Source organism: Opisthocomus hoazin, chromosome Z (assembly GCF_030867145.1).
Source record: "Opisthocomus hoazin isolate bOpiHoa1 chromosome Z, bOpiHoa1.hap1, whole genome shotgun sequence".
NCBI lineage: Eukaryota > Metazoa > Chordata > Aves > Opisthocomiformes > Opisthocomidae > Opisthocomus > Opisthocomus hoazin.
Window position 1 is genome coordinate 57,574,150 of NC_134454.1, and position 25,873 is coordinate 57,600,022.

General features: G+C 42.4%; 1 protein-coding gene across 7 annotated transcripts in view; it reads right to left on the bottom strand.

Moving 5' to 3' along the window:
• The window catches only part of NRG1 (neuregulin 1), a 498,771-nt gene that overhangs the window by 304,826 nt on the left and 168,072 nt on the right, over nt 1-25,873 (bottom strand). For 4 of the 7 annotated variants that reach the window (XM_075410884.1, XM_075410883.1, XM_075410882.1 and 1 more), the window contains exon 2: nt 2,965-3,039. The exons of 2 other annotated variants lie outside the window; for them this stretch is intronic. In XM_075410884.1, the coding sequence (XP_075266999.1) occupies nt 2,965 (1 nt within the window). In that variant the 5' untranslated portion in view covers nt 2,966-3,039. Of the gene's footprint in view, nt 1-2,964; nt 3,040-25,873 lie in introns of those variants that run through there. One more of the 7 variants, XM_075410878.1, reaches the window with a different exon arrangement.

Genomic DNA, 25,873 nt, shown 5'->3' on the forward strand with positions numbered 1-25,873 from the left:
GAAGGAGGATATTTTCTGCAGCTTGGGTGCTAGACCAAGTACCAGGTTATATGTATCACAATACAGAGGACTTTGCCACCAATTCTACCACAGATAATAGAATTAGAAGATGATTTTTGGAAGGGCTGTCTGGAGGACATTGAGTCCAATCCCTGCTCAGAGCATGACTTCCAGGTTCAATAAGCTTGCTCCAAGCCTTGTCCAGTGAGGTTTTGAATATCTCCAAGCATGAGGATTATACACCCTCTCTCAGCTCCACCATCAGAGGGAGATTTCTACATTGTCACAGAGCTTAGACCCCTTCCTTTTTCTTGTCTTTCAGTCTGTCCACAAATAGACTATCTCTTCCTGTTTGTACAAGGCTTTGTCATTCAAAGGAGACCATCCTTAATAACAATTATGAAGCCCTAACAATGTTGAGATGTTGTTGGAAATCTCCCAGTATTGCATGGTTACAATAATTTCAACACTAAGCCGTGCAGGTCCAGTTTCTGACCAGGAGAGTGGGAGAGGTTACATACAAATGAATAGCAAAAAAAAAAGATGCATTGGCCAAGCATTGTGAATAGCCTTGTCCAATAGCTCACCTGCTTGGTATTACTATGCTGTTGCTTTTCTTGTCTGCACTTTCCCCTGAAAACTCATATAGAGTAGCCTCAAACTGTTCTTCCTAGAGAGGAAGTACAGTGGACATTAAAAACATCAGTCATGGTTCAAACTGGAGCTTGAGTTCTAGTCACAGACCATCCTGAAGTTTGATGAAGTGCTCTAACAACTTGAGGAAGAAAAGAAAAAAAGCCAGAAATAGAGTAGTGTTCTAGACAAGTACAGGATTGATGACCAGGCGAGCTAAAAGGAAGATGTGATAGTGTATTGTATTTCACAGGGACTTTAAGTCCCAAAAAAGCGCCGTGCAGGTCACCCTCTCCCAAACCATGGAGCTGTACATGTCTGAGGCTGCTGCTTTTTCTGTTGCTGTTTTTTTCTTCTAGGACCTGGAAAAATGTAATCCCTGTGTTGTAGTTCAGATCCACTCATTGACTGCTAAAGGTATCCGATGATGAGCCAAGCATCTGCCTGAATTCTCTTACTGCTCAGCCTCCTATGTCTGGGAGATTTTAAAATCCTTTAAAATCACTTCCACCTGGCAGAAATACAGGCCCAGGTCCCTCAACTGCATGCTGCAACTTCACAATGAGTCTTCCTGTTGATCTCAAAGCCCACGTCCACATGTTTGCTGACACAAGGAACTGCTCATAGGATTGATACAGCTGTCAAAACATCTGGTTTGATGCACTGCCCAGGATATCAGCACTTCCAAGCAATAGTTCACAGATGCGACTATCAGACTGCACAAACTGTGGAACTTAAACAAATCATCAGAAAACTAAAAGGGGGAACAAAAACACTATGACTGACTCAAGTATTTGAGGCAAAGAAGTATGGTAAGAAGAAACAACCAATTCTTCACTTAAGAGTCACAGATCAGTGAGACATTGGTCTGTGCTGTAAAATTGCCATTGTTCACTGTGCAGCTTAAAAATAGATTACAGCACAGTTTATGATAACATTACAGTCACATTTACAGTTTGTGAGCAAGATTTTTTACAAATATATTCAAATATATTAATACAAAGCTGTATCTTCATATATGTACCAAAGATAGTCTTTCGTAGACACATGGAAAATGTTAGAACTATGCTGAGGACAGTGCAGTGAGAAAAAACAGGATTAATCCCATCACTGTGCAGTAGTTCACAACTGCTTTATACTAACTTTCCATGAGTGAGATGCTACAAATTATACAGCTCTGGTGGTCAGTCTTGAACCAGTGCCAGGCAGGGTCTGCTCACTCAGTCTCTGCCAGAGGGTGTCTATTGTTCTACTGTCTTTGAAGTGAAGGAGTGAATGGAGGATTTTTCCAGATCTCGGGCCAGAGACTTTAGCTAAAAAACAGTTCACTATGACATTTTCAGCCCTCTGACTGCTCTTCCAGAGACCCATAACTGCTTTCTCTGGATCTTTTCACTGTCATTTCTTTCTCCTTCTGGTGTCCTCTCCATTTGCCATCACCTCTTCTCATACCCTCCAGCTCATGCATTTGTCCACTTCCCCTTTAACCCACTACCTCCTTCCCCAGCTACCTTCTCTACGATGCAGTGCCAAAGCTTGTTGGTTGCAGGAGAGCTACCAAGAGCAAAATACATGACAGGATTACTTTTCGTGAACAGTGAGCAGCAGGCGTCATTTTTCTTTTGCTCTGGGTGATGAATTGTTCTTTTTCCTCCTACAACACCATTAAGAGTGTGTCCCCCTCAACACACATATCAGTAGCAGGGGCCACCGAGGACTGGGATTGTTAAGTGTCGGACAATGTTTTTTGTGTGCATAATGAGAGAGAAAGAGCATCTTATACCACGCAAGCGCTCATCTTCTCCTTTCAGGTGCTCCAGGGAGCACCAGAGAATATGAGCGATAGCAGACAAACCACCTCAAAACTGAAAGGGAAGTCTCTTCACCTGTCCTAAAACAGATCAGTGCTCAAATCTGAGACTGGCAGCTCTTGTCTCCAGTTGGGAAAGTAACAATTCCGTGAAGAGCCTTGTCTGTGCATGGCTTCCAGCCTCTTCTTCTCTAGTCATCTGAAGTGTCTTAAGCTTTCCTCGTGGCCATGTTTCTCTGAACAGCATCCACCTCTGAAAGCTTATTCTATCGGTGAGATGCCTTTGCACTGGCCCTCACACATTGCACAACAGGTTGCTTGTACCTTGCAAGAAAAGCTACCTTTATCTAATGCTTTCAGTGAGACATGAAAAGCTTGCAGGATACTCCAACCAGAAGGAGTTAGGGGTGACGAATCTACCCTCTCCCTCGTCTGGAAGCCCTCTGCAGAGTTCTTGCGCCTTCCACATGCACAGAAACCAACATCATTTTAAGGAGTCCCCCAGATGCAAATAGACTCACTGTTGTAACTGTTGTCAACGTCCGTCTGCGTTGGTGCCAGGCTGTACTGAATTGACCCTTCAGAGGTGGCCCTTCCTGACAGTAAAAGGGGGAAGAGAAGAGAGGAAAGGAAGGGGAAAAGAAAGGGAAGAAAAGGGAATATTTAGATAAACTCACTGAACAGATCTGCAGACACCCTCCACTATTCTTTAACACATCTTCCTACTGTAATTCCTTCACCCTTCCAATACACACACTCACACACACACAAACACATCTCCCAGAAGAAACCTGGAGAAGCTGGTTACCTCGAGTCCTGCCAAGGCATCTCATTTGCTTTGTCTGTCAGCCCACCCACTGGAAATGCCTTGTATTTGAATCATTAAAGCGGGTGGAGGGCACGCAAGATGAAGAACTGGCAATGCCATTGCAACAGGTATGTGCAGGACGTCTGATAAGATCCTTGCAGATCAGGCTGTTAAGCCTGAGTTAATCTTCCTGCATTTCTTTAAGGACAGATGAACATGGCAGGGCCTGAGTGTCAAACATGAGCATGTCAGCCTTGCTGTCCTGTTCATTAACAGACATTGGATGCACCAGAAAACCAGCTTGGCAACATTTCTCATTACGAATAACTTTTCCCTCAGACAAGTGCAATCGAAATCCTCTTTGGCATTAAGGGTATGTTTGACTCAGGTCAGCAAAAGCCATCTTATGAAAATGGCATGTGTCCTTTTTGCAAACTGCGCTTGTGAATTTGCTATGGAGGGAACAGTCCCTTGTCGCTGAAGGTGCAGAGGTACAGGCATCAGACTGCTCCGATGTTCTTTGTTCCAGACATGCTGCTTTGTGAATGAGGCACCAGAGGTGGACTGACAGGTTCTCAGCCTGAAAGCACTTGAATCCACATATCTGAGGTCATGCTCACTACATTTCCAGTCTAGTTCTCTTCTTTTTGGTCTTACTGCCTTCTCATTTGCACAAGGTCTGGGTATCAGAGTTAGCTCGTATGACCTTGTAACCAAGGGGATGAAATCTGTTAACCATAAACATAAACCATGTTGCTAGTTATGTCCCTTGTATAGCCCCTGCCCATCTGTATGTTAGGTCCAGCAACAGAGTTTGGTTTCTAGGTAATTATCAATGTTAAACAATAACGGTAAAGGGGGATTTTTAATAGGAATAGCATTACTATGGTTGCAGGTGTGTTTGTGGTTTTTATCTATTGCCCAAATTAACTGAAACAAAAAGTCCCATGTTTCCCACCTGAAATGTTAGCGGTCGCCTAGAGCCAGTCAAGGCGACCTAGCTACAGCGACATACTTACAGCGACCTAGCTACGGGACAAGAGCCAGAAGAGGACTGCGAATGTGCAGAAGCTGGGGTCAACCAGCGGATACTGTGATGAAGAGGATAAGCCTTCATCCTGAGACCCCCGACGACCACCACTAGGAGGCACTGCACAAGCGCGGGTGGGAGGAGTGTATGAAAATGAACTAATTTTACTATGAAAGGGATAAGTTATGTAACCTAATAAATATGTATATTTTGATCTATATAAACTATACGGAAAAGGTATGAGGTATGCACGCTTGGTGGAATTATCCCCCGTGCATCCAGCGCTGCAATAAAGAATGCCTGCCTTTTAACACTACATTGGTGTTACGAGGTTTTATTCCTGGATTTTTGGTGACAACCTCCCTTTACCTGCAGTGTTGATGGAGGACCCTCAGGCATGTGCTATGCTGTGAGCAACTCAAGGAATCTGAAAGGTTCATGGAGTTTTTAATAAAAATATTTTCTGTGCTGCTACTACAGAGCAAACAATGAAATCTTAAGCACTACAGGTACATGGCCATGTAAATAGCAAGAGATTTTACCACCGAGGAGGAAAGGAGCTTGGCATCTACCCTTCAGTCCAAAGTCTAGGCCTGACTACTAAGACAACAGTAAGTAGAGTCTAAATGCTGTTCTAAATAAGCATTGTCTCTATCAAGCTCTTCTTTCTTTTTAAATGATGTCCCTTCCTGACTTGTTCTCACAGAATTCAACTGGGCCATACATACTCCTTAGCAAAGATGGATGATAAAACAGCATTCACATTGCTTATAGGGTTTTTCAGAGAGGACATCCAGAATTAATTCTTCATTTGAGAAAGCACTGGAATGCACACATAACCTTTACACCATCTAGAAGTGCTCATTATACCTACTGAAGAGCAGTTTAATGCTAAATTACTGGTGACAGATGTTTTCACCCATTCACACCAATGCAGAAGAATACCACTGAAGTGATGTGTGACTCCTAAGTGCAAAGGCTGAGGAAGAATTTCACTTTTATTGTTTCTACCTTGCAGTCGAATCAGCTAAAGCAAGATATAGTGCCCTCCCTCCAAACCCTGACAGAGTACAAAATTTTAAGATACTACTCTTGCGTTACTTTGACTGAAGACTCCAGTCTCTTAGGGGCTTTTGTATGTGTATTTGTATGTAGATCTGCTTGCAACAATTTTTCACTAAAAATCAGCAATAGCCCAAACACTTTCAGTCTCCTCTGAATTGCTTAAGAGAATCAGCAAAAAAAGTCATTTGGTCATGAGCTCTTGTTGTCTTGCTGTTTCGCATGTAAGAGGAGCACACAGATTCTGTCACTGAGAGGGAAGTGAGCTCGGTGATGCATTGAACTGTTGGTGTTTTTTTCAAGATCACTTTATACTCAGAACTACCTTTTATTCAGTGCTATTTTCTTTGCTTTTCCAAAACAAGACTTCTCAAATCTACTAAAAATCATCATGCTTTTTTGTACCTAGGCTAAGCTTTCACTTGCTTCCTGTTTATCAAAGAAACCACTTCTAAGGCGTTCTTACAATTTATAAAGTTTTTCTCAGAACTTGCCCTCCTCTATTCGAAGTCCTTTTGATCTCCAGCCTCTATTCGTGCTGTTCCTCAATTTGTTTGCCCAACAGTTTCAATATTCACCTATCACAGTTTTTTTCCCTCTCCTTTGCCTGCCTTAATGCTTTTGCTTCCTTATTAAGGTATTTTAACTGTCAAATATTTGTCAGTAAGTCACTACTGCTTTTATTATGTCTTTATTTCTTGAAATATTTCTTTACGTGTCAAAACTGAAGCTTCTCAAATGCAACGCTTGCAGCAGCCTCTCTGCCCAAATGCTGGGTTAACACATTTTGCCACTCTTTCTATGAGTGTCTTGAAGGATTGTATCTTCAAAACATGAAATAGGAAACCAAAAGTGATTTTTTAATTATAAAGTCATACCCCATCTTTTCAGTGCTGCTGCAAAATGCTTATTTCTAGTCAATTGTCAACACTGCTTTTTTGAATTTGTGAGTCTTTTTTTCTTTCTTTGGAGGAAACTGCAAACTATTTCACAAGCACTGAAGCAATACTACATACTAAAGCATTTTTATGTGCCTACAAAACACTTTCAATTAAAATTTCATTTATGGTTTTGGCAAATGTCACTATTTCCTTTCCTTCCCTTCCTTTTGACACTTCTTTCTTACTTACAGCTTCAACCTCTTGGAATAAATGAAAAACAGAGAACCTCGGCTCAATATAAACAATGAAAAATTCTAATGAAAAAGATCAGTAGCCTTTGTGGTTGTGCATAAAAGCCTGAAACCTTGATATCTTCCTGCTCAAAACCCAATATATTGAAGCCCTTAAACTTACATTTCTTTATGATAGGTGATGATTTTCAATGCAGAGTTAAAAAGAGAAGCTTAAACGGGACCTTACTGCTGTCTTCAGCAGCTCATGGGAGGGGAGAGCAAAGATGGAGACAGACTCTTCCCAGAGATGCAGAGAGAAGAGTGAGAGGCGACGGGTACAAAATGCGACACTGCACTCCCATGAGATCTTAGGAACAATTTGTTTCCCCAGAGACGAAGGTCCCCATTACAGCAAGGTCTCAGGGACTTCACAGGTTCTCCGTTCTCGGAGCTATTCAAAACACAGCTGGCCACGGTGTGGAGCAATCTGATCTAGCTGGACTAGTGTTGAGGAGGAGGAAGCAGAAGCAACCTCCAGAAGTCTTTCCAATCTGCAACATTTTATAGTATGTGACACAGGCATTTAGTAATCCTAAATTTCAGTATTTGCACCCCACAAATTTGAGAGAATAATTGCTGACAGACACTGTGGTGCCTTCAAGAGCAATAATTCCCTCCAAGTAAACAAAAAAAAAAGAAAAAAATTGGTCATCCATTACATTCTCTGCCTTGTTTCACATCAAATGACCTGTATAATTCAACCAGAGACAACTGGAGTGAACAGTACATGCAAAATACAAGATAGGATCGTAGGGGAATCAAAATAGCAAAAAAGATGTTGTGCTGGCAGACATAAATGACAAGAAAAAGAACATATACAGATATTGCAGCCTCTAAAATCTCTTTCAGGGAATAGCTTTCTGCTCAAGAAACAAAGAAGCAGAAGGCTACCTACATACTCCTTCAGTAATTAAAAGACAGAAGCACAGTTTACACAGTGCTAGATGAGTATAAATCTGGCCTCTGAAAGTTAGCGAATTGCTGCGTACCCTGGAAATGTACATCTGGCACATACAAGGTTCCTCAGCCTCTTTGACAACATGCCAGAATTCAGTGCTTCACCTTCAGCCTCCCAGATTTGCACCATGGCCAAGAGAAAGCAGCCAGGGAAATAATCTGTTGCAAGCAGCGAGAAGTTCCCATCAGAGCAGAAACAAAGCCCCTGTAGGGGCAAACACCGTCAGGTGATATCTTCTTAAAACTGATTTATTTTTTTTCTGCGCACTAGATGAAAGCCAGTGGTTTGCAACAATTGCCCCAGCACTCCCGATTGGGGGATGCACCTATTTCTGAGGAGTGATAGCTACCCCCAACATTCAGAGCCCATTGCAGGGGGAAGTTTCACTGCAGGGCTGGAGGACCAAAGCCCCTCACAGTGCTACAGCCTCACCAGCAAGAAGCCTTCAGCATTAACCATGCCAGCCATCTCAGGGCCGGTCCTGTGACCTCGGCTCTTTCTCTGAAATCATGGCACACAACAGGAATGAGAGCCCTCCTAATGGTCGTTTGTTGTGAGGGAGGGGGTTAAAATCCGATATTCCTCAGAAGGAACAGAATATACTCTCAAATTATAAAGCAAAGCCCTGATGTTTCAGGGAAACAGTGTAATTATCTCAGTAACACCTAAACAGACCCTGATATATATAAGATTTGAAAAAATCAGGCATATATTTTTCCTAGAAAATTCCATGCATCTAACTTCATTCTCACTCAAGATGTTATCTTCATTTTAGAAAATCAGGTCTGTCCCTTCATATGCATCCACGCGGATTTCTTGCAGACCTCGCAGTTTTAAAGGAGGTCTGAGGAATGTAGATTCAACACATGAATTACCTGGCCAGAGACAGACAGAGAGAATCAGGGACAGCCTAAAATAGCAAACACCTCCGTAGCAAAGATACCAGCTGCATTGAGACTGAAAAGAAAGACTCTGATCTACCTGATGTAAACCCAAGAATTTCAATCTAGACTTAAGACATTTTAGCTTGCTGCCCTAGTTACAGACTGTTGGATATTTTGGTGTGAACTGTATTCAATCGCTTTCAAGAGCTGCAGAAGGAAACGCTTCTGCAGCTTGCTTTTTACTTAGGATACAACAAACCCAGGTTTCAGTCCATCGTCTGCCCAGTGCTGAGCAGCAGGAATCCTAATTGCTGACTTCCCTTCAGCTGTGGGAGAAATCTTTCGAATTTTGAAGAGGCTGTTCTTCCTCGAGGCAGAAAAAGTCTCAGTTTTTCCCAAGAAATAAGTTTTCTGTTTTCCAGCTCACTTCAGGTTATAAACTCAACCAAAACCCAGCAGTTTTCCTTTTGCAACACAAACATTGATTTAATGCCCTCTTTTCCATTGCCCAACCTGCCACTTTCACCCAGATGACAAACCACATCTTCTTTTGGCAGATGTCACCCACTTCCATAACCTCGTCCCACTTCCTTTGAAATTATTATCATTCATCATCCGGTAGCATCTAAAATCCATGGATATGAAGGCCCCACAGTGAGTTTTATCGTGATGTCAGAGAGTGAGTTCAGAAAAGACTGCCTTGTTTTTCTCATTTAATGGAGTACCTAACAAAATGGAATTTCAGCTTTTTAACCCGAGGCTGTTAGTAACAAGTCATACATAAGTAATAAAATCCCTGTGTATGCAGATGTCCACTGTACGGGAGAGAAAACTGCCTAAGGACATAGCATTTGTCTGCAGGATAAGTTTTAAAAGGTTAGTATGCTGTTTCAGGGAGTATTTTAGTATTGCTACACATTGCCTATTTTCACAAACAGATCAAGACAGACAGTATGTAAATAAAGCAATCTATAGCTGCTTCATCCAGACAAAACCAGCACCGAGAGTTAAAGCTCTGATATGGTTTTGTGCTGCACTAAATGGAATTCCAGTAAACAACATGCCAGCTCTGCACCCCTCTTCCCAATGACCCTTTGTCCCTCCCTGTTGATTGTGGTGGCGGACACTACCTGTGCATCCCATTAACACTGCAAGACAACCACCAGTCATGATGACAGCTTAATGTTGATGGACTTCAGCAAATCTCAACTGAGACAATAACCATAGCTGTAAAGAGGAAGAACCGATTCTACTCTGCTCTACCTCATAACTCCATAGGATGCGAAAGCTTTCTGCAAGGCTCTTTAACTGGTCTAAGCATGCTTCTTAGAGCAGTGTTTATGAGAACTCTGAAGTTATTTAGATGTTGCTGAATTCATTATCAGTAAATCAGGCACCAAAACTGGAAATTTGTTTTAAGGTAAAATTTAAAGATGTCTCAAGGTATTATCTGCAATTAAAATTTCTAAAATTTGTGCTGTCTGTTAAAAGGGCTTTGTCCCTGTATTACAAGTTTTCCTGTTGGTCCAGCTAAGCTGTGTGGACTTCCTACAACACCTCCTATCAGCATATATCCAGTCCATATCTCAGTGGCTTTGGGCAGGATGAACTGCTAAGTGCTAGGACCATCACCTGGACAAGCGATTATAAAGATGTCAGAGTGGAGGATAACACTTGCAACCTGCTTTAGCGACGAGAACAATTCAGACGATTGTGAAAGGACTTACTAGAGGGACCTCGCAGCAAAGCACTGTGAACTCCTGTCTAGTCCTGTGGAGTTCTGCAGTACTTTTTCAACCCTTACCCACAAAACCCTTCACAGCCTATTGGTAGTTCTAATTATAGAGCAGGAATTTCTTCTGATAAGGAAGTGGTTTACCCACTGTACCACACTCAGTGTAAATGCTCCTTTAAGATCTGAAACAACCCCACTTGAAAAGCGGTGAAGCAGAGTGGCTCAGCACACACTTAAGGCTATCAGTCAAAGACCACACAGACAGGCACAATTCTCAAATTTCCCAAAACTGGAGTACTCCATTTCGCAACCCTAATAATCTTCTTTTAACATAGTTTGCATAATATGCATGTGTAATTCCCTCGGTCTGCATCAATACTTCTACGTCATCACAAAGTTCTCTAGTATGACTTCACGAGCAGCACAGAGCACACCTATAAGGAAAACTGCTGTGGGTAGTATTGACAGTATCCATATCATTCCCCCAGTATTGGGAGTGGAGTCAGCTTCTTGGCTCACATTAAAGAATCACTGAGACAGATGATTCCTGGCATTTGTCAGCCATTGCTCAAAAAGAATTACTTGGTGACACTAGCAAGCCTGCTTTTTGTGTGCATTTAATCTGGAGTGAATACGTGCAGTCTAGTAACCCTGTATGCTGTGAAAGACCCCTAGATAGACCTAAGGCAAGGAACTCTCTGCAAGAGTTTTCTTCCTGGTATGAACTCAAAACAGGCAGAAACTCTCTTGCCTGTGACATTTCTGTAAGCCATCTTTATGGAGATGAGTGCACTCTAGCAAATGCCACCTCTTCAGGCTGAAGAAAGTAAAGCAGCTGAGGAATTATATGATACAGGTCTATGAAAACATAAGCAGCACAGAGAAAATGAACAGAGATAATTTTTTCACTATCTCTTCACATCCAAGAATTAAGGAGCAACAAATACAGGAGTTTCAAAACAAAAGGGTGATGTTTGTTCATGCAAAATGTGGTTCAGCTACAAAGCACTGTAAATACTAAAAAAAAAATTAAAATGCAGGCTCTCAAAGCAACTGAACAAACTCCAACAGTAAAGTGCTTGATGGGCTTCTAAGCACAAATACTCCAGCTCCAGCTCAGAAGTCCCACAGCCACCGCTGCCCAAAACTTTGGGCAATGCTAAATGGAGCAACACTACATCCTTGCCCTGTTCTTGTAATTTCTTGTACAGGAGTGCCTGTCTGGAGGTAAGACATTTGGCTTAGTGGACACTGGTATGATCTGGTATGACTGTTTTTATGTGGCCAGCACTTCATAATGCTCCTTGATGTAATGGCTTTCAGGATCAGAGGAACTACACTTAGTTATGTCAGAGAAGAAAGAAGTGTATGAAATGGAAATCAATAGACAGTTACCTGTTTTGGCATGAGTTCTGGGGAGCTGGGGACTTCAAGGTATCCACTGTTGATAATCATATCTTATCTTTGTTCTTACTTGGAGAATGAACATGAACTCCAGAACAGTTAGTGTGTAATCACCAGGGGCTATTGGAGAGGAAGACAGTGTCTCCCAGCTGCCTGGGGAGATAGGAGCCAAGAAGCACAAGGCAGCTTACAGGCAGCTAAAAATAAACCCAGTTTATTGACACAGTCTTGTTTGCTTCATGATTGTGTGATGGAAAGACGAGACTGATCCATAGTGTCATGAAAAAAAAAGGTCAGCAGGCCGCAGTCATTCTGTGGCTCTGTTTAATGACAAAAGGGCCACCTGGGGAAAAATAATCAAATAGTGGCAAAGAACACTTGCACACTGACTACTGCGTGTGAGAAAATTCATTTCTTTGAATGAATTTGCCATGACATTTATTATATTTCTAGAGTAGATGTACAGAGTTTTTCAAAGTAACCAGTGACTGTGCTGACTTTGGTGGTGGCAGAGGGACAGCCTGGGTTATTTGGAGCTTGGGCTCCACTTACTCCCATCAGAACAACAGACAGACAAAAACTAAATCAGCAGCTTTCAAACTGGGACAGAATGAAAGTCAATATGCTAAATACAGCCGCCATCCTGCATTGTACAGCTGCATGAACTCTTCCCACCACAGAAGTTGTGAAATGTGTGTAGCTTGAATGTTTTCCTCAGAAGTTGCTACAGCACAGGATTGTTGATAAATGCCTTTAGACTCATCAGAGTGTTTAACATTGCTAGAGATGCAAGGATGAAACATGGATTAGAGCTGACAGTCAGACTTAATATTTTTAATCAGAATTAGTATTATAAAAATAGCCCAGGCATCCATAAAAGAAGGATTACAGCATTTTAAATAACACACGATATTCCCTATGATGTAGCAGCTGTCACTCATTCTCTTTTCACCTATACCGAAGCTGAGATAATTTGAGCATGCCAAGAGTATTCATATTTTGCTCTGGTACTTCATAGCTCCCGTCAGAGGAAGTCTTCACAGTTCGCAGATGTTAATTAATTAAATTCTATGACTCTCTGAGAGATAAGAAGGTGTTGGTATATTAATTATCTCAAAGACCAAAAGCTTTAAGCCAGCTGATGTATGGAACAAGAAGAACATAGTCCAGGAGCTCATTTTCTTGGTTCCTTACATTGACACTCCATTCTGCTGCCTGTTCCAAATTTGCCCACACATGGATGAAAAAGGTCTGTTTCCTGGGAGAGCTCCAAGCTCTCGCTCAAGCTTTCCTTCACCAGAGTCAAACCTCTCTCTCAGGCAACAGCAGAAGTTTTTTAGCAGATGAAAAGTGTGGGTTAAGAAGTGAATTGAGAGCTGTGTGGACATCGCGGGACAGGAACAGGTCAGGTGTTCAGTCTCACCAAACATCCGCAGAGGCAGAACAGAAGACAAGTGGGCAGATGCAAAAGGGCTTCTTAGCATTTACAGTAATTAGTTATGATTAGTGGGGGTGGGGTGGGGTGTGTAGCAAATTAATTGTCACCTGGAGTTATAGCCAAGCTTGGATGTCTTCCCTGCAAGTTTGTTCCACATGCACCATTAGTTGCTGGTCTGAACAAGGACAGAGCAGTAATTTCTGTAGCACTGGATTTGCTGAATGAAGCAAGAGGTATGCGTCACTGTGGGGATTGAATGGGATAATCACCAGTCTCCCTCTCTGTCTGTAGCATGGACGCATTTAAGACACTTAGTTCCAAAGGACAGGCAGGCATGTGAATTGAATTGTAAGCATGCTTATTGTATCTGATCACTGTTTGCTAGGCACAAAGAAGCATTTTATTTTAAAGGTTAAAATATCTGGGTGATTAGTTTGAGTGTCTCAGAGCTTCAGTGATGCAGTCATGGACTGGTCTGAAGTAACTCCTTCTGATCCCAATGCTCAAATCCTCCCATGCATGGAAAGCAAGGCACTGCTGTAGCTTCTCTGCTTGCTTTTTTGTCTTAGGCTAACACAGGGTTCACTTCATTGTCTAAGCTATGAAGCCTTCTAAGACTTAGGCAGATCCAGACTGAACAGACTCCTTTGTCTCTGCAATATTGCCTTTCCCCGTAACACTACATATCTATTCCTACACATGTCTTGTCTGCAACAGTAAGCTAATGCACATCATGGGTCAGACAGCATCTGGCTGCTGCAAGCCATGAAATCTTTGCCCTTTTCTTCATCAGAATCTGGTTTCATTGCAAGTAGCAGGTAACGAGTGTCATGTAGGTAAATACATTGTCTGAACAGCCTTTGACTCACAGAGGCAGTAGAGATGGGCATTTCAGTAACTTCTTTAACTCTGAGATTAATATTTAGTAACCTCTGGATCATCTCTTAACTTTGCTTCTTGCCCCATTAAAAAGCAACCAAATGTAGAGCCATCTCCATACTTCAAGCAGACTTCAAAATCGAGTTAATACTCTGATTTTCTTGTAACCCGCTCAGCTAATGAACACCACACAGAAAGCTCCGAATAGTTTACATTACTGGCATCAGTTTCAACATCTTTGCCCTATAGATAAAAAGATTAAAAGCTTTTAGGAACAGGATGTGTGACACAGGTAACTGCATTCATTTCCAGTCTCTGCACAGGCAAACATTTATCAACAGTTAACCTTTTCAGCAACATCCAAGGCTGAAGTTGTGCTCCTAGGTGAGTGCATTTTTCTGAGGGTATGCACAACTCTCCCAACACCAGGACATGTGAAATAAGCAGAAAGAGTGAAGAAAGTGAAGAAAGAATGCCTTCTTTGCTTCAGTCTTCAGTGCCAAGGCAGGCCCTCAGGAATCCCAGGCCCCTGGGGTAAGAGAAGAAGCCTACAGAGAGGATGACTTTCCCTTGGTCAAGGAGGACTGTGTGAGGGATGCCCACAAATCCATGGGCCCTAATGGAATGCACCCACAAGTGCTGAGGGAGCTGGCGGATGTCATTGCTGAGCCACTCTCTATCATCTTTGAGAGGTCCTGGAGGACAGGAGAGGTGCCCAAGGACTAGAGAAAGGCCAATATCACTTCAATCTTCAAAAAGGGCAAGAAGGAGGACGCAGGGAACTACAGACCAGTCAGACTCACCTCCATTCCAGGAAAGGTGATGGAGAAGCTTATCCTGGAGGTCATCATCAAGCAAGTGGAGGAAAAGAAGGTTATCAGGAGTAGTCAGCATGGATTCACCAATGGGAAATCATGCCTGACCAATCTGATAGCTTTCTACAATGGCATGACTGGATGGGTAGATGAGGGGAGAGCCGTGGATGTTGTCTACCTCGACTTCAGCAAGGCTTTCGACACAGTTTCCCATAGCATCCTCCTAGGGAAGCTCAGGAAGTGTGGGCTGGATGAGTGGTCGGCGTGGTGGATTGAGAACAATGGCAGAACTCAGAGGGTTGTCATCAGCGGCGCTGAGTCTAGTTGGAGGCTGGTAACTAGTGGTGTCCCCAGGGGTCAGTACTGGGCCCAGTCTTGTTCAACTTCTTCATCAGTGACCTGGATGAAGAGATAGAATGTACCCTCAGTAGGTTTGCTGATGACACCAAATTGAGAGGTGTGATAGATACACCAGAAGGCTGTGCTGCCATTCAGCGTGACCTGGACAGGCTGGAAAGATGGGCAGAAAGGAACCTGATAAGGTTCAACAAGTGCAAGTGCAGGGTCTTGCACCTGGGGAGGAACAACCCCTCGCACCACTACAGGCTTGGGGTGGACCTGCTGGAGAGCAGCTCTGTGGAGAGGGACCTGGGAGTCCCGGTGGACAACAGGTTGACTATGAGCCAGCAGTGTGCCCTGGATACCAAGAAAGCCAATGGGATCCTGGGAGGCATTAGGACGAGTGTGGCCAACATGTCGAGGGAGATTCTACTTCCCCTCTACACTGCCCTAGTGAGGCCTCATCTAGAGTACTGTGTCCTGTTCTGGGCTCCCCAGTTCAAGAAAGATGAGGAGCTGCTGGAGAGAGTCCAGCGGAGGGCTACGAGGATGGTGAGGGGGCTGGAGCATCTCTCCTATGAGGAGAGGCTGAGGGAGCTGGGCTTGTTCAGCCTGAAGAAGAGAAGGCTGCGAGGGGACCTAATAAATGTTTATAAATATCTCATGGGTGGGTGTCAGGAGGATGGGGCCAAACTCTTTTCATTGGTGCCCAGTGACAGGACAAGGGGCAATGGGCACAAACTGAAGCATAGGAAGCTCCATCTGAACATGAGGAAGAACTTCTTCCCTCTGAGGGTGACGGAGCACTGGAACAGGCTGCCCAAGGAGGTTGTGGAGTCTTCTTCTCTGGAGATATTCAAGACCCATCTGGAGAAGTTCCTCTGCAGCCTGCTGTAGGCGACCCTGCTTTGGCAGGGGAGTTGGACTAGATGACCCACAGAGGTCACTTCCAAACCCTACCATTCTCTGATTCTGTGAAAACATAGCTGGTGACTAGCAAAATGGATATAGACTGAGACATCTGAATGCAAGAACAAGAAGCACACCACACAGGGGTTTCCTAGCTAGATAAGCCACCACTGCTTAGACTCAGCCATAAACACTCCTTGCAACACTATGCATACAAGCTACTGGTGGCTCTTTGAACTGCTGCTCCTACCTCTCTGCAGGCACTTGGGTAAAGTGACCTGCAGGCAGTACTTGATGCTGAACCGTCCCACCAGCCAGGTCCGTAAGCTACGTAGTGTTCCACAAATGGTTATTTCAAGTCCTCCAAATGCATCAACCGACATGTGCGAAAGATATCTGTAGAGCAATGAAGATTTCTCTGTGTGGGTGGCAGGAGGCTTTTGGGTCACAGCTAGATAACCGACACACAGGGCACCCTGCAAGAGGAGTACACTGGAGTATTTTGTTTACTGAAAGTAGCTGTCCTACCCTGGAAAGACTGGTTGGTTTCTCTGGTTCTGATGAAGATGAAGAGTTAGAATGTACCCTCAGCAAGTTTGGTGATGACACCAAACTGGGAGGTGTGGTAGATACACCAGAAGGCTGTGCTGCCATTCAGCGTGACCTGGATAGGCTGGAGAGTTGGGTGCAGAGGAACCTGATGAGGTTCAACAAAGGCAAATGCAGGGTCCTGCACCTGGGGAGGAACAACCCCATGCATCGGTACAGGCTTGGGGTGGACCTGCTGGAGAGCAGCTCTGCGGACAGGGACCTGGGTGTCCTGGTGGACGACAGGTTAACCATGAGCCAGCAGTGTGCCCTGGCTGCGAAGAAGGCCAATGGTATCCTGGGGTGCATCAAGAAGAGTGTGGCCAGCAGGACGAGGGAGGTTCTCCTTCCCCTCTACACTGCTCTGGTGAGGCCTCATCTGGAGTACTCTGTCCAGTTCTGGGCTCCCCAGTTCAAGAAAGATGAGGAGCTACTGGAGAGAGTCCAGCGGAGGGCTACGAGGATGGTGAGGGGACTGGAACATCTCTCCTACGAGGAGAGGCTGAGGGAGCTGGGCTTGTTCAGCCTGAAGAAGAGAAGGCTGAGAGGGGACCTAATATATACTTACAAATATCTGATGGGTGGGTGTCAGGAGGATGGGGCAAGCTCTTTTCAGTGGTGCCCAGAGACAGAACATGGGGCAACGGACACAAACTGAAGCAGAGGAAGTGCCAGCTGAACATGAGGAAGAACTTCTTCCCTCTGAGGGTGACGGAGCACTGGAACAGGCTGCCCAGGGAGGCTGTGGAGTCTCCTTCTCTGGAGATATTCAAGACCCACCTGGACAAGGTCTTGTGCAGCCTGCTCTAGGTGACCCTGCTTCATCAGGAGGGTTGGAATAGATGACCCACAGAGGTCCCTTCCAATCCCTACCATTCTGTGATTCTGTGATTCTGTGATTCTGTTCTGTAACACTGCAGTAACCGAGTCTTGCTTTGCACAAAGTGTTTGAATAGACAAAGCTGTACTGAATTTCCTTCTTAAAGCTCATGTTTCTATAGAAACTATATCTATAGAAAACAATTTAGGAAGCTCCCAGAAATCATCCTGCCGGGGACAGTGATGTTCTTTAGGAGATGTCCTCTATTTTCTTTTTCCATTTGCCAGTGGGCCCAGAAAGTAGTTTTCCTTTCTTGAGCTACCTTGTTTCTAGTACGTCTTTGCACACAGTAGTAGACAATTACTCTGGCCAGCTAGATGTTTCAACCTTAAAATAAAGTAGTTCTTTGAATTCAGTGAACGGTTACTAGATAAAATAAGAAAGCTTACAGTCTAGACCTTAACTCAACAAATTACTCAAGCATGTAATTACTTAAGCCAATAAAGTCATCAAAATAATTCCATGTACCAGTTAACATTCAAAGACTTTCTCATCTCACAGTCAAAGTTGAGAGACATTGCACATTGGATGGCGAAAACCCACAGCCTTCCAGCTGTAATGGGAGTTGCATCTGCAGAACAAAGGCAGAATTTGGCTCTCTGACCTTCAGTACACGTGCCATTGTTGTACTTCAAAGCTGCTTTGCACAGTAGTCATTGCAATCAATGAAGCATGGTATACGGCCAGTTAGACACCAGGGTAAACAACAACCATTCATCCAGAAAAGCACTAATGCAACTAATATTCTTTTCAAAATATGTGCCTGGGTAAAAATAAATAGTTTAGCTGCAATAAAAATCTATCACCTCCATTTCTCAAGTAGCTGTTCCAGTGCCAAATAGACAGCTCTAGGCTGTAACAATAAATAATGGGTTTCATTTCCTTGCTTTAGAAACGCTGGGCTCAACTGTAGGTTACAGAGCGCAGAACAAGCTATGGTAATTCACATAAAATCTCCACGTAGTTTAGACTATATGAGAAAGCACTTCTAGCTGGATCACAGCTTTAAACCTTTTGTAATGCGAGTGTTAAGGGAACTGCTGCACTCTGCATAAGGCTATCAGACACCCAATCCAAGAGATAAATCCAGCCTGCTGGTGTATACAGTTCATGCAGGATCTGTAAGTCCAAAGTCTACAGTTTCTTCAGTGAAAAAAACATATTTTATTGAAGTGCAGAAATTACAGATTTCATTCTATATGGGTTTCAGCACTATGACTATATTCTGTCTTGTGCCAAATGTGCACTCTCTGAAGTTAGTGTTCGTAACGTCTCCTCCTTGAATTCTACAAAATTTGATGAAGGCTGAGGTATACTGTAGCACGTCCACACCTAGGAACCCTATTTCCTCTACACAGGTGCCCATTTTCATGAAACTTGGAGAAACTAGGAAGCCTGAAGATCACAAACCTGCTGCCAAATTTAGCCGAACTTCATCAGCAGGATTAAATGTTATTTGGGAGACAAACGGAAAGCAGCAAGACTTACTGACTGAGGTACCTCCCTATGGATAGCCTTCTAGTCTTCATTTCCTTAGGACAACAGAATACAAAACCATGCTTGTAATAATCATGATTAGCAAAGGGGGATCTTCGAAATTTACATAACCTTTTCCCAATTCAGTGTAATCTCTAGGAGTCTGCAGACAATCTCAGCTGAGGATGAACCCTTTCCTGAGCTGTCTTACCTCCTGAATAACACTGACTGTTAAATGATGGAGCACTCAATAGAAAACCAATAAGACCTAGATGGTAAACATTATGATCAGTATGGCAATTTATATATTTTTTTTTTTTTAAATACATTTCATTTTCTCTCCCTCTGCTAGTGTTTTTTGCACTGAAACCTCTCCTGTGGGCTAAAGACTAGTAACTGCAGTGCAGATGGCACGTCATCAACTCACCTCACTTTGACAGTAATATTGCATCTCTCTTGCAATGAGGGTTTCCAGGTACGGGGGCTGTGAGCATGCAGGCATTCTCTAACACACCCATATCAAACAAACAATACAGAAGCTGTAAAGCTGTGAAAAAAACCAGCAAGATACGCAGCAAAAAAGCTCCATCTGTGAAGCTCTCCTCTTTAGCTTCCAGCTACCACCTTCTTCCAGCCAGGGTACCCAGGTGGACTCTGAGCAGGCTCCCTGGGCTTTGCCATAGGACAAATAAGGGCAGGGCAGGGTTAGAGGCAGAAACCCTTGGAGTAAACTGTAAAACCAATACTGGTGCACTCTGTTGGCTGATCCAAGCCCAGGTGAAGCAAAAAAGTGACATTGAATTGATCACAACATACTTGAGGTTGGACCCACTTGGTCTTGCCCATGAGCGCTCAGTTTTGGCCCAGCTCTACTCATCTGGAAGTCCCCAGCTGCTCTAGCATGGGCACAAATGATAACAGAGCAATACTGAAAACTGGAAGAGTTACCTTGAGCTTCAGTGGCAGCAGAGAGAGACAGTCTTTGATTCTTTGAAAACCACCTCTCTTAATACTTTCTTTTGGCTCTCATTTCTATTAATCAGTCTTTGAGGGTCTGAAATTGCATGTAACTGATCTGCAGGAGACAGGTAAGAAATAAAAGGTTTGTGGAACTAACTTCTGATTAAAACTCCTGAACAATCCAGTTGTTGAGACAGGGTGGAAATAGGGCGAGGAATAAATAAGGAAGTGGAAAGAAATAGAAAGATGTAATTTAAATTTTTTTCACTGTAGAGCTTAAAATGATAAAACCCAGAGACCTCAAGCATGAGGTAATTTTCCCCAGCATCCTGCTTTCTAAAAATATCTGCTAGCTCTCTTTTTTCTCCACCTAATTAAAAAGACTGATGTCAGAGTCTTCAGTTATGTCAACAGCTGCCCTGCTTCCATTTTCCTCCTCTCTCCTACCTGTGACAGCAGATGCCGTTTGTATGCGGAAAGCAGAGTCACAGGGTTGTGCAAAGACCTTCCGCTTGGGTGTGTTAGGGAGGGGTGCAAGGAATGAACTCTGCAAGAGTGCATTCAGGCAGAGGAAAAAAAGCAGAAAGGAAACCTTGATCAAAAGCAAAACATGTTCTTTCCATACACTCACATTGTCTGTCTATGCTACAAAGGACCCAGTTTGTGGGAAATCCTCAGAGACTACAAAGTCTAAAAGAACAGTGTAGATAATATCAATAAAGGTTGATCCTCTCTGAGGACTTTGGAATAGTTTGGAGGTCTTCAGCAACTCCATTTCTCAATATGCACCTGTTACTCTGGTGTGGATATTTACATTTCATGGCCACGTAGCAGCCACCCTGCTTTACGAATTACTATGCGTTCACCAGAGTGTCTCCCAGGATGTGTTTTGCAGAGCATAAGTCTGTCCTCACTAAAATACTGTGCTGAAGAATGAGCTCACAAACAAGGTGCCACTACTAGACACCTCATATGGTTTTCTGTGAGGTGTTAGTAGGACATCGTGGTGAAAAATTAAACTGAAGTTTAAAAATAAATAATAAAAAACCCATATTAATCTAGAACATGTTGTCTCCAAATTTCACACATACCTTTTGGAATCTGCATTTAAATAAATTCCAGAGATGGCTAATTTAGCTACCACATGTCTTTTCACTCATCTGGTGAACACTGATTTTCTCTGTGTGTGCTCCTTTCTAAAATAAGAGGAAACTCTGGTGAATCTATGCCTGGAAAATGTAAATAGTAATCTCAGGAGGCTGCTTCTTATCTTGAAGATGTTGGAAAGGGGCTATGATAGGAAAGATTGGAAGAAATAATAAATATTTTCTAAGAAATGTACCAACAGATTACCTCTTCATTTTGCAAATCATCACTCATGTATGGCTTTTAATCCTGTGGTAACTACAAATCAAAAGACAAAGCCTGTGTCATTACCGTTATTTCGCATGGTCTTTGGCTAGCACGGGATCTGCTTGCTTTTTAGATAAATAAAATTCTATGAAGAAAACAATTATTGTACTGGCCCGAGCACTGAGGAATGTTTCCAAGGACCAATTCTTCCATGCAGCATGTGTATCATTGTTTCCAGGAACCCACAATCATTGTCATTAAGATCAGACCACTTGCCGTAGAGACATAGTGTAGCAGGACACACACAGGTTGCAGAGCTGAGGGATAATAAAGAATTAAAAAAAAAAAATTCAGATTAAAGATTGAGACCTTGAAAAAAGTACCTTTTAGACCTTATTTTACTGCTGAACTCCTCTGTGATCTTCAGTTCTTCCTCTCTTTTTATCCTTGTGGTCACATTCCCACAAACTTTATTTGACTCTATTATTTAGCTATAAGCTTGTCAAAGCTTAAACCTTCTCAAACACAATCTGTGCAGCTGAAAGCCAAAAGGGATCCTCCTGATCTTACATACAGCCTATGGGTATAACTAGTAATCAGTTAGTTGAAATCTAAAAGACAGCTGCAACCTCAAAATTTCATAGCCTGTTGTCTTGCCCCCTTGCACCACATGTGAAGTCTTTCTACACACCACATTCCAGTGGGTTTGAACTTCCCCACAGAAATAACATTTAACTCACAGAAAATGGCATTGAACACACTCATGAAAAGCTCTGTCTGTCTTTCTAAAAATGCTGCTTCTGGGCTCCCTTACAAAGCCTGGAGAAGGAATGCCTCATCCGAAATGCAGATTCTGCTTTCACTTGCAGATTGTCAGCCTGTGGGACTGGCCTATGACTCTCCAGGTGTTCCCCCATCAGTTCCTGGAAGAGTTCATGAGGGCAGAGGCAAGCTCTCCCTTTCACTTGTGAAGGTATCATTAGCACGATGAGAAGGCTCTCCTATAGCAAGAGAAAGAAATATGGCCCAAGCAACCTTCAACTACAAAGGGCGTTAGTTAATTGCATAGTTTTTAACAGTGTTAGTACTGAATACTTTGAGCACTTGATGATCTCCGGAGCCTGAGAAAAACAGGAAGGCATTTTGATTCAAAAAAGAACTCAACTAGAATAAAAAAACTTTGATTAGAAGTGAGGCATAAATTATAAGTCAATATATGACAAAATAATTGTAAGGACTTCTCCTCTCAGCACTCTATTACTCAATGCCTAATTACGCTGACTCACGACCTGCTAACTCCATTTGAGATAGGGTCTGTCTGCAAGGATGCAACCATCCTGGAAAAGCACCTTGGTGAACACAAGGTTTCTGACATATTTTTACAATACTGAGGCCACCTGATCAAATGGGAAGGAGAAATTTTAAGGAAGGAGTCTCTGAGAGCTGAAATTTCTATCTGCTCAGAGAAAGGCATAAAATAAATGAAAGCAAATTTCACAAATGACACAACAAAAGTGAATTGACCAATGGCCCGGTTACATCACTGCACAAGAGCCAAGAAATAAGGTACATCCTTAGCACTGAAAGATTTTTCTTAGAAGTACCATCTCCTAACATCCGAGACTTTGACTGAACAAAAGTTATGTTCTATGCTCCTGTGTTGGAAACTGGAATATCCACTGCCAATGAACTGATTAATTAATTGGTTGTGGAGAGCATTTCTTTCCAATTAAAATGCTGTACAATCAATGAAAAATTTTATACCTCTGGCAGGACTATTTTAAAATTTACACACATTGCTAGTATTGACAATTCTTAATTTGATACTTAATAGATCTAAATAATTTATGTCTTGATTCTCTCCTGTAGCAGCTGACTCTGAATACTTCTTATTATGGCAGAAGAAGAAATTCTCTGATGGATGTACAATACCTAGTGCCTAATTCCCTACCAAATATCTGTATGAACTCTCCCAGCTCTTTGTCAAGAAAGGTCTAGTTTATTTTTGCCACTCTTGATGATGAAATTATTATCCTAAAATTGTCAATAGAAAGATTGAAGTACCAGAAGAACCATCAGAATCAGGGAAATAATTTCCTCTTTTGCCTTTTGAATGAACCTGTTTTGTTCCATATTTTACTGAAGTGTGAGTACTAATGGATAAAAACTTTTTGGCTCTAGGCCACTGAGCAGCCTTGAGGGCGGAGTCTTTTGCAAAAAAAAATTGCTCTGCAGTAAAGACAAAACAAGGTAAAAATACATGCCTTGTAAAGTTATAATTATATGAAAGCAAGAAACGGCAGTAGGAAGTACTGAATTACTGTAACTGGAATATCTACTGGTAAGTACTGTATGAAAAATTAAAGACTAAAATGGACCATAAAGGTCTTCTTATTTAACTTGCTCAATGACATGGACTGAAAAACATCCTGCTGTAGACGTTGTGACAAGACTTGTTTAGTCTCAGTGCAGAGTGTATCTCTGATCTAAAAGCTCTCTTTATCGATGAGAATTTCATTGAAAAGAAACGTGCTTCATTTCCAAGGACATCATTCAATTTGTGTCCAAAGTGACTCCTGCCCTAGTTTAAACATTGTCTCATCTCACTAACTGCAGAATATTCTTGACAAAAACTCAGTACAGTCCCACTGAGGGCAAAGGGACAATTACTGACAAAAGAAGGAAGAAATCCAATGTGGTTTTAGTTGCCTGCTCCAATAGGTGCACGTTCTTCTCTCACATGTTCCCTAATTTGGGTCAAGCAAAACAAATGGTATCTCACTCATCTGCTAGTAGGAAGTTCAGAGAAATGCTGCTATTTTTCATAAGTTTTTCCTCTGTTGTTTAAATTCAGTGTGCATTCAGAGCTCACCATTCCCAACCCAAGTACCACAGCATGGGGACACCACTCTCTTACAGTGTTAAGCCCTTGGGAGTAGGGTGTCTTACACTGCACATATGCACAAACACATTCCAGTTTCACAGTTGTATGAGGCTCCCAATCAGTAGGGAGTAATTCTAAAGTCTGTAAAAACCCACCACTTTTTTGAGTTCATCTTCCACTTCAGCTCTTCTTAGTCTCTTTAAAATGCTGGATATCTTCAGAGGAAGACAGAATAGCACAAACTCATGCTCAGGCTTTTTACTGTACCTTTACTCCAAAACTACCACCCAGCCTCAGCCCACAAGGAATGCAGAATTTGGATAAGGATGCTCTGTAATGTTAGGGGACCGCAAGGCCTGTGCTTTACCGATTAACTGTATTTTTCTCCATAAAGTGTAGGAGAAGAGTGTAGTCCTATTGTATGTTTTTGTTGCATTATAAAAGATGTATAGAGGTTCTAAGCAAATAGAAACATGATACAGCTCTAAAAGGCATATTCTTTATGTATGTAAGCAGACTTCCAGGTGATCTTACACATGGTTATACACAACTAACCAACTTATAACAATTAACTATTTAAACAACTGTTAATCAGAACTTTAACACATACAGTGATCTGTAGTCCCACTAAGTCTGAATGAAATCTGATTCAGCTAAAAGTATTAATGCTCCTTCCCCTGCAGCTACCCAGAGCCCCAGTGACAAGTCCCAGAGACGTGTCATTTTCACCTTGTTTTCAACAAAATGCACCAGCCTAAAGTCTCCTACACACTTTGTCTTGGTTTTTCAAGATCTAAATTAAAATTAACACATTTATAAAGGAGAAAATCTGGACTCATGAATATCTATCATGGATTTTCTGCTTTCTTCCACCTCTCTGGGTGACGACAAGAAGGTATCCTACTGTTCTGGACTGGAAGAAATAACAAATTAAGGATTTGAACAGGGAATCAGCCAGATTCTCCTTAAATCTTCCATGGAAGAAAGCCTGATTCTGTTTAAGTAAATGGCAAATATTGTTTCTAAAAATATCATATTGAGCTAAAGATTCATTTAAAGTTTTCAAGTAAAATTTTTCCTGACATCCACAGGCAGAAGTTAAACAGGCTTAGGATAGAGGTGGTCAGGCACTGGCATAATAATACAGTTTTAGCCCAATTAAAGAGGGTACCCTAATAAAGGAAGATTCTCTTTAAATGTAGTACAGTGTTAAAGGTTTAAAATAGTTGAAGACAAGAACAACACAGTTTAGAAGTTGATATAATTTAGAGGCTTAATTTGGCTCATGTAACTGAAAGCAAAAAGATGCGTTCTAGCAGACTGCTGCATCACAGGAAGAGCCATAGATGTCCCAACAGGCTGACAGTCCCTGTGATGGAGAAGGCAGATGTCTCAGAAACAAGGAAATCTTTTCTACAGTGACACAACATGCCAGAAGTTCCCTTCAAGAAAAGAGAGTCAATGGACCAGAAGACTCACTCATGCAAAGTGGCACAGATCCAGCAGAGATTTGCCCTAATTTATGGCAGATGAGGTGCTGTCCCGTTAAAGGCAGGGCTAGCTTGGTGTAATTTTAGTTCTCTGCCAACAGAACTGAGAAGACTTCTATCATGCACACTTTTTAAAACAACAAAAAATAACCCTTGTCAAAGACATGTGGTCGATCAGAGGGTGGTACATCCATCTTCTGTGATCTAAAGTATCTGCTCCACAAGGTCATGTGATAGGATTTAACCAGGTAATGGAAAAAGGGAAATTTTATCATTCCCAGTGTGTATATTCCATAAGTCTGTGCTTCAGTAGATAACAGAGGGCGACAAAGTTGGACACAGACAAGACAGCCACAGAGCAACA